General features: G+C 44.1%; 1 protein-coding gene across 1 annotated transcript; it reads right to left on the reverse strand.

Annotated features, from left to right (window-relative positions):
* Positions 1-7328: 7328 nt before the first annotated feature.
* Positions 7329-9209, reverse strand: FZD1 (frizzled class receptor 1). Its single transcript, XM_065398282.1, has one exon. It carries the CDS (start codon positions 9207-9209, stop codon positions 7329-7331), a length of 1881 nt encoding a protein of 626 aa, XP_065254354.1.
* Between the last annotated feature and the right edge of the window lie 414 nt (positions 9210-9623).

Below are 9623 nucleotides of genomic sequence, written 5' to 3' on the forward strand. Positions count from 1 at the left end.
GATTTCTCCTCTGCTGTGCTCAGAAACAAAAATACCTCAAACAGGAGCTGCTCCTCTGGCTCCACCTTTTTCTGGACATGGGAGCCCCAACACCACAGTTCCTTTGAGGGGCTTCTGCGGTGTGGACAAGCACACCACTGAGCCCCTCTTCCCAATTCTGGTGGCATGTGCTCCTTTTACCAATGCCAGGGGAGCAGATCAGCTAGGCCTATGTTCTGAAGAAGGAAGGGTAAAGACCAGGAGTTTTAAATAGGATCTTATCACCTCCTATTTGCAACTCCACATATGTAGAGGCCTGAGCCTGCAAGATTGTGAGGACCCTTCCCTTGAGGGGTTAAGCACCCTTCCCTTCCACAGATTTCAACAGGTTTGTACAGCACCATGTACTTTGGTGGAGGGAAATAAGTAATAACTTGTAACAAAACAACAATGCTCATTCATATGAACAAACCAACATAAAAAGTGACTGGGGTGTTGTTACCGCTCAGTTATATTAGCCTCACTAATATATTAGGGCAGGTCTTCACTACAGGGGGGGGTCGATTTAAGATACACAAATTCAGCTACGCGAATAGCGTAGCTGAATTCGACGTATCGCAGCCGACTTACCCCGCTGTAGGGACAGCGGCAAAATCGACCTCTGCGGCTTCCTGTCGACGGCACTTACTCCCCCCTTCGCTGGTGGAGTAAGAGCGTCAATTCGGGGATCGATTGTCGCGTCCCAACCCCGAGAGGTCGATTTCTACCCGCCGATTCAGGCGGGTAGTGTAGACCTAGCCTTAGTCTCACTAAGATGGTATTGTGACTAACATACCAGGCATGCAATTTAGAATGTAAACAGTTATAAAGTACAACATCCTAACTGTATGTGCTATTTTAAAAGCAAGAAATATGCAATAACAAAATATAAAGAACCACCAGGCTTAGGGATTTCGGCTACTTGAGTTCATCTTGTGACTTTGTCCTCAGCAGACCCTTCAATAAAATTATATCCTTTTCTAAAATCTGCATTGTATAAGTGTGGTTTATTTTAATAAAGCTGTACTAAAGCTGGAAAAAACCCACAGACTGTTCTCAGTCACATCAAGAGATACTGACAACATCATGGTAGCATGAGCAAAGCTCACATGATTTGTGATACTATCAAAATAAGAAGGAGATATACAGCCTTATTTGCCATTGCAGTTCATCATCATTAATGTAACTATTTACTGCAGACAGTTAATTTTAGTTCTACTGCTTAGGGCCATCAGATTGGTTAAATTGCCATAAAAGTTATTTTAGGTTTTCCACCATGAAATATCTTTCTTGCTAGCTGGCAATGGAAGTTTTTCTACATTAATTCTCTTTATATGCAAAGACACATTTTAAATTATATTATAATGATTATGACAAAGATACATAAAGGAAAATCACAATAGCAATTACACTATTATGTTGTTCACTTCCTCTTATTGCAACCAAACCTTAAAGTATTTTGGAAAAAAACATCTGATTAGAGGATGGTAACTAAATGCACATATTATGGGTTTTCTGAGTGCAAGCCTCAGTGATGACTGAATCGTCATAAAATTGCATTGCTTTCCGGTATGTGATGTTGGTGGGTGCTCATAAAGGGCTGTCTGACCAGAGTACAAGACTGCAGTTTATTTACTGATACAGCTGATTTAAATGAAAACAGGGGCAAGCCCTGGTCTGTGGGAGAAAGCTTGCTGTGGTTGCACTGAAAAATTAATTTAAACATATGTTGAGGTCTGAAACAGGGAAATGTTCATGGATTACAAAACAGTAATGTTTTTCTATTGTAGAATTAAAAATATTGGCTACAGTGAAACGCTCAATATGTTGCTTTTTCTTTTTTTTTGTGAATTATTACCTTATTATATTGTTTAAGGCCTGTTTTTTTACTAGTTTATTGAGATCTTTACTTGTAAGTAACACACAAATCTTGCTTACTAATAACCATACAAATATTTTGCCACTTAACTTATAACTTGATAGCTTTTAAAGAAGATTTAACATTACCTCACAAACTGACACAGCTTTAAGTAAACGTACAGTATAAATTTCAGTTTATAGTTGCATGAAATTAAGTGTTGATTTTTTTTCTTTGTTTACTTACAAGACACTCTTGTCAATATTATCCTGCTTGATTTGAGTTATTGGGCTAACCCAAAAGCATTTTGTGCACAAGATAAACATCAAGGACTCAGTCTCTTGAAATGCTAACCACCCTAAACTCCCACTGACTTCATAAATTGTTAGCGCCATTTTAATAAGATGTCTTTGAATAACAATGCCTCCACTTATTAAGTCACCAGGATTTGTTTCCTTTATCTCTTTACTCATTTTAAAAACAATGTTAACATGCTAAAACTGCTGAACTTTAGAAAACATGTTTCTCTCGTCACTCTTCTGCACTGTAAACATTTTTAGAGCATCAAAGGATTCAATCTTTGAGACAGAAAGAACTCTGTCCTTCCCTCTCTTGTGTGGATTATTGCATATCTTGCAAACTCAGCTAGTGACCTGTATGTCTGATAGATTTAAGATTAGGGGTGTTGCATGCCAGTACCAACATAGCAGAAGACAGAAGAAGTCACGGGATCTAATGTACATAAGTGCTTGCAGGGTAGAGGCTTTAAGACCGTGATCTCCTAGCAGCAGAGCCCATACCTTTCTTTGTTTGAAGAGTGCTCACCACATAAGGGCCTTCCTTGGTCTGGATTGAAGTTGCTGGGACTCATTATGGTACAAATAATAAATAGTACAAATCTAACTGGATCTTTAAAAACAGGATATTCATAGTTGAGGCTGAATTATGTTGTTACATGTCCCTGTTTAGGTACTGCAGAGATCTTAGCACGCTAGGTGATGTTAGCCACCAAGAATATTGCAATTATATTGTCTGGGCACTAGAGGGTGAACGGAGGATGAAATAACAGCCTTACCTCAGTTTCCAAGTCAAAAGGCCACACTATAAACAAAGTTTGGGAGGATTCTCTTCACCATTTACATGGGAAGAATCTGTAATTGCACTTGTACATGATAGCAGATATTGAGCTAGAAATATACAGAAGTTCACCCCCCATGTTAAGTTAGAATTTAGGTCTATTAGAATGCAGCATTTCATTTTTTTAAAATTAGCCTTTTAAAATAGTCTCATAAATTGGCAGTTTTGTGGATAATTTATGTGAACAAGTTAAAAGCCCTGAAAAAATAGGATTTGTTACGGAAACTACAATGCAAGTGTGCTACTTTACAAATAGTGCTACTGTTATAGAAGGATGAATTCTAGTTTAGCATCCCCAGTTCTCCAGGCTATCATGATATTGCCCTCTATAGAGAATAGCTAGAGAAACATGTTTATTTATACATGCCTGCTCATTTTAGATCAGTGGCATTCTAAATGAAAGAGCATAGCGTTTCATTAAAGAATGCCTTTTACGAATATTCTTTAGTCTCTCAGTCAAACTTTGCCGTATCAAAGCTTTTGTTATATTGTCTTCTTTATAAGACACAAAGTAGAATTTTGCAACATTGTTTCTTTTTATACTACAATACAGTCTGCTCATAAATATGGTATACCAATTATACATAGCATTGTCAGAAATCCTATGTCTAGCTAAATTCACTTGAGCTATGGAACACTGGATATGTTTGGAGTTTTTTACTATGGTGAAGCATAAACTATTTTAATATGTCCAAAAGAAGGCACCTTCGTATTTGTTTAATCTACTTAGACTTGACTTTTACAAAAAGTCCTAAAAACCACGATAGGTGCATTTGAAATATGTAGACAAATAAAAGTATGCCAAAGAAAAATGCAAGAAGAAAGTTGTGCACTATGATAACACCCACTAATGACTATGTAATCTATTGAAAATTATTGAATTTTGCAAATTAGCATGCAAATGAATAAACAACAAAAACAAGAATGATGCACAAATAAGATGGAGCTTGCTCCAACAATTTAATGTTATGATATACTGTAATCTATTCTGCAAAAATAATGAAGACTGAGCAATGTGAAACACCCTATATTTAAATCTTGGAAGTACAAATTATAATGTGTGCAGACCACAAATGTGTAGACTAGCAAAATGTTACTTTGTATAGAAACTACATTTCCATTATTAAATACAAAAATTGTTATAACCCTAACATACTTTCTGCAATGCATAAATGAATAAACAAATATCCAGTTTCAAGGTAACTGATCAAAATGTCTCTAGTGTTGTAATTATTCACCTGACCATAAAGGACCTGCACGTCAAATGAAGTTGAATGGTTTGTGCTTTAGACCATTAGAGCTGAACGCTGAGTAGTACAATTTTAACTGCTAGAACAGAGAATTTTTTAAAAAAGACAATATTTAAGAAAATGGATAGTACATTTATGCTAAAATTAAAAGCCCTATGGTTAAATTCTGCTCTCATGTCTATAAGGGCAGATTTTTGTCTCTAATCTTTAAGTCTTGCTTCCTTCATACTGCATGTTAATTTTTGCCTGATTTTTTTATAAACAATTTATATCCCCTACAATTCTGTATAATGAAACACAGTGCTACCTTATAACAGTGGAAAGCATCAGAAACAAAAATCTCCATTATCCAAGTATGCCTACCAAAACCAAACCTCTAAAAAGGCACTTTGGACGATAACAAAAATGTTTTGGAAAAAAGCTTAGAATGTATGTAATTCTTCAAAAACCCTAATGGAAATATTTTCATGTACATATTTTACAGCTCTGGTTTAACTGAACAGTCAAGATTCCAAGAAAACAAAAAGGGCTGCATACTAAAATATTCCGAGGAAGACAATTGTTTATATTTTAGAAACAGCTTGAATGTGATTCTGGCAGTGAGAAACTGGCAAATTTTTTAATAGCAAATATAGAAGGGTTTTTCCAACTTAACCTCTCCTTTGCCAAAAAAAAAAAAAAAAAAGGAAAAAAAAAGGAATCTGCAGGCTTCTTTCTTCTCCTGCCATATAGCAGATCTCTTCTTGGATTTCACACCATCAACCATATCCTATCAAGGATCTTGAACAGTATACATTAGTTCTTTTGAAGGATTAATCTGGACTGGCCTAGACATAAAAAACAAGCTATATAATGCATTCCTACACTGAATTCTAGCTTGTGAACGCAGTTAAAAAACAAACAAAAAACCACCCACACCTTATAATATATGAAAATAATGAATACGTATATATTGAATTACTGCGAGGCATATGTAAAAGGACAAACTCATTTTGTACAAAACCTCAATTTATTTAAGAGAAATTAAAAATATGGTATTTAATATATATAAATTTCTATTCCTCTATAAATATAGATGATCTTGTGATAATGAAAGAAATAAATGAATACCAAATTCAAATACCATTGCATTTCAGGGTATGGTAGCCAGATATAACATTTATGAACCTAAATACAGATGCTTGTTATATAAAAACTTTAAAAAAATACAATCAGGAGAGAGAAGCATTCTGCTGTTTTTCATACAGAGGACTAAATATTAAAATGCATCGGTGAAGAGTTACATTTGATGTGTCTTGTTTAACCCTCTTTAAAAAACACAGGAGCATACATTTTTTTAAAGATAGACATATTGCACACATGCTTCACAGTATGCAATGTAATTATGGTACTAGAAAGGACATCAGAGTTTCCTTAAGGTCTCATATCCCATCAGATTAAGTATTTTGTTTCTTGGTTGTTGTTGTTTTTAATAGTGGAATAAATCATCCCTCCCTCACAATGTGTACATAATGGAGCATTTTAATACAGGAGCATTTTAATATTTTAAATATTTCCAAACTGAAAAGTCAATTTATAGATTTAATAAAAAAGCTGAATACTGCGTGTCATTCCAATTAATCTCTTTTTACTGAGCTCATATTTTCTGACCCTGTTTATATTGAGCAGTCTGTTAATCTAAGTAAATATCAAGTACCTCAACACAACCTTCCAGGTAGTTCTCCCTCAACAGTTTCATTGACAGAAGAAACAATGTTATACCACCCACAAGCTGACCCATCAAGGAAGCAGATAGTCAAGAAACTGAGCACACAACAATTAACATAACTATCCTCAGTCTTCCTTCCATCCATACACTGTGAAACTTTTGGGACAGCAACAGCCAATAACCCCATTTCTGATGAAAGATTAGCCAGATCAATCCCCTCTTGGGTTTGCATTAAAAAAAGAATTAAGTTTATTATACAGGTTAAAAATAAAGGTTGCTATCTATGCCCTCTTATCTCTCTTAAGCCATCAGACGTACTACAGGTGCAGCTGGTATTAGACCTCCACTCCTGACCACTGACAAAACAAACACATGGTACAATTAAATTAATTTAAAAAAGCAGAAGGCAGCCAGTCCCCCCACCTAATGCTAAGTGTTGACAGAAAGGTTTAGTCTGCTGCTCTGCCCCTGATCAGGCACCTCTGAGCGGGGCTAAGGAGATTGTTCCCTCAGAGGTTAGGTAGCTGGGATAAGATCTCCCTGGGTATATATGGCAAGGACTAGACATGTCTGGTATTGGGCAGCAGGGGTCAGACCATCTTCCCCTCCACCATCCATGGCAGAGCTCACAGAAGTGAGGTAAAGCTGCTTGCTCCTCCATCCCCTCAGGATGCAGGCAGCAAGACTCCCCCCGTTATGCATCAGGTATACGGGGCAGGGATCAAGTCAGGTGTTTGTGCCCCTCCCTATTCCCACCCATCTTGTAGGCTTGCTGGGATCAGGACCCAGCCTGTGTCAGGAGGAACCTTAGGGCATTACAGCAGCCTCAATCCAGGCCATGCTGTTCATGCAACTGAACTCCAAGCAAAACCATTACAAAACCTGTGCTGGGATGAAAGGAGTGGTTTGTTTTGGTTGCTTTTATTTTTCCATCCTGTACTAAAATGAAAAATAAAATCCAATGCCAGTTAAAAACAGTGGGGGAAATCTGCAAATGAGTTAAAATGTCCTAAAAATAAAAAAGGTGAGAGATCTTTGTAATTTACAAATACAAATATACTTACAAAATCTTACAGAGGCTATTTACAACCCTCTCCCCCAACCACACATAATGTTCACTCCCCACAGGAGGCAAAGACTGTCCCATCTCAGGAGTTTCCCCACCTGCCTAATTTCTCTATCTTCCCTGCAGGCTGGAGAAATGGCTAGAAGTCTGGAAAGTTTTCCAAGAGTGGATTTGCGGCAGCCTTTCCCCCCCCTTCCTGATTGGGATTGTGGGCATACAGTGGCGTTTGGTCCCTCACCCGCCCTCTCTGGTTGGGATGGTGGGTGTCCCTCGGCCTGGCTGGGTTGGGTTTCACACTGTGGTTTCCCCTTGCTTGCTGTTGGTAAGCCTGGTATAGAACTTCCTCCAGGAATTGAGTGTTTTCCCCGACCAGATCCAGAAGCCTGAGGTGATGCCCACGATTAAGGTCATGAGATATTTGATCATGAAGACAGTGAAGTCAGGGCTCATGGGTGGATGGTGGTGGCTGCTGTGGTTATTGGGACAGGGGATGGCATAGCTCTTACAGCTCTGGGCCACCCAGCTCCTTTCCCACTGTTCCCTAAAGGCTTGCTCGTAAAAATAGCAGGCGATGACTATAGTGGCAGGCACCGTGTAGAGGACACTGAAGACCCCTATCCTCACCATCAGCTTCTCCAGCTTCTCTGTCTTGGTGCCGTCGTGCTTCATGATGGTCCTGATCCTGAAGAGGGAGACGAAGCCGGCCAACAGGAAGGAGGTGCCGATGAACAGGTACACGAACAAGGGGGCCAGCACGAAGCCCCGCAGGGCGTCCACGTTGTTGATGCCCACAAAGCAGACGCCACTGAGCACGTCGCCGTCTACCTGCCCCAGGGCCAGGATGGTGATGGTCTTGATGGCAGGCACGGCCCAGGCGGCCAGGTGGAAGTACTGCGAGTTGGCCTCGATGGCCTCGTGGCCCCACTTCATGCCGGCGGCCAGGAACCACGTGAGGGAGAGGATGACCCACCAGATGGAGCTGGCCATGCCGAAGAAGTAGAGCATCATGAAGAGGATGGTGCAGCCCTCCCGCTTGGTGCCCTGCGCCACCGTGCGGGCGCCGTCCTCGGCGAAGCGCTCGTTGCAGACCACCCGCTCCTCCAGCAGGAAGCCGGCGATGTAGGCCACGGCCACGGCGGTGTAGCAGCCCGACAGGAAGATGATGGGCCGCTCCGGGTAGCTGAAGCGCTTCATGTCCACCAGGTAGGTGAGCACGGTGAAGAGGGTGGAGGCGCAGCACAGCACCGACCAGATGCCGATCCAGGTGCGGGAGAAGCGCAGCTCCTCGGGCCCGAAGTACATGAGCCCGTAGAGGCGGCCGGGCTCGCAGGGGGCGCCGCAGTCCTTCTCCCCGAGGAAGCGGTAGTTCAGGTAGGAGGGCACCTTGAGCGCCCGCGGGCAGGCGAAGCGGCCGCCCCGCTCACCGCCCGCCGGCCCCGCGCCGCGCTGCTGGGGGTTGCTGGTCCAGAGCTCGGGCAGCAGCGAGGGCGTGGGGGTGCCGCGCTCGGAGGTGTTCTGCCCCACGCACAGCTCGCCGGCGCCGTGCACGGGGAACTTCTCGCAGCGCAGCGTGTCGGGCCACTGGAAGCCGAACTTGTTCATGAGCGCCTCGCAGCCCAGGCGCGCCCGCTCGCACAGGGAGCGGCAGGGCGGCAGCGCCTGCTCCAGCACCGTGCACACGGGCGCGTACATGGAGCACAGGAAGAACTTGAGCTCGGCCGAGCACTGCACCTTGACGAGCGGGTAGAACTGGTGCACCTCCAGCCCGGCGTCCTCCTGGTTGGTGTGGCCCAGCAGGTTGGGCATGATGGTCTGGTTGTAGGCGATGTCCGTGCACAGCGGGATGGAGATGGGCTGGCAGTAGCCGTGGTCCGGGATGGAGATGCCCCGCTCGCCGTTGTACTGCTGGGGCTGGCCCCGGGCAGGCAGCACCGGAGCCTCCGCCCACAGCAGCAGCAGGAGCCGGAGACACCAGCTGGGGCGGCTGCTGCTGCTCCTCTTCCTGCCGCCCGCCGCCGTCTCCCCGCCGCGAACTTCCCGGCCGTGCCCGGACGCCCCCGGGGGTGCCCGCTGCTCAGCCATACTTCGCCGGCCCCTGCCTCGGCGCCGCTGCCGCCCCAGCCGGGCTCCCGCTGCTGCCTCTGCTGCGCCCGCATCAAACTTGAGACTCATGAAGGGGGGCAGGGCGGCGGGAGGGGGACACCCCGAAACTGCCCCGCTCCCGGCCCCGCCAGCGCTCCTCACTGCCCCGCAGAGCCGAGTGGCGAGAGGCAGCGCGCGGCTCCCCGCGGCAGCTCCAGCCTCCGCCGCCGCCGCCGCCTGACCATTTGTGTCAATCCCTCAAGTGCGCTCCCCCTCGCCTCTCTCCCTCGGACCGGTTTCCAGGCGCCCCGCAGTCTGCCGTTCGCCAGAAGGGAGGAGCCTTGAAACCGACGTCTGAGTTGCCTGCGGAAGGGACCGTCTCTCAACATCTCACTCAGCTTCCAGGCGCAGAAGGAGGTTGGGTCGCCCAAGCGCCGCTTTTCAGCCTGTCCAAGGCACAAAGGGAGCAGAGGCGGGGGGGTCGCTGTGAAGGAGGCCGGGCTT

The sequence above is a fragment of the Emys orbicularis genome, chromosome 2 (genome assembly GCF_028017835.1).
Source record: "Emys orbicularis isolate rEmyOrb1 chromosome 2, rEmyOrb1.hap1, whole genome shotgun sequence".
NCBI lineage: Eukaryota > Metazoa > Chordata > Testudines > Emydidae > Emys > Emys orbicularis.

Coding starts and splice junctions, on each gene's coding strand:
- FZD1 (XM_065398282.1), bottom strand. CDS start 9,209: ATGAGTCTCAAGTTTGATGCGGGCGCAGCAGAGGCAGCAGCGGGAGCC.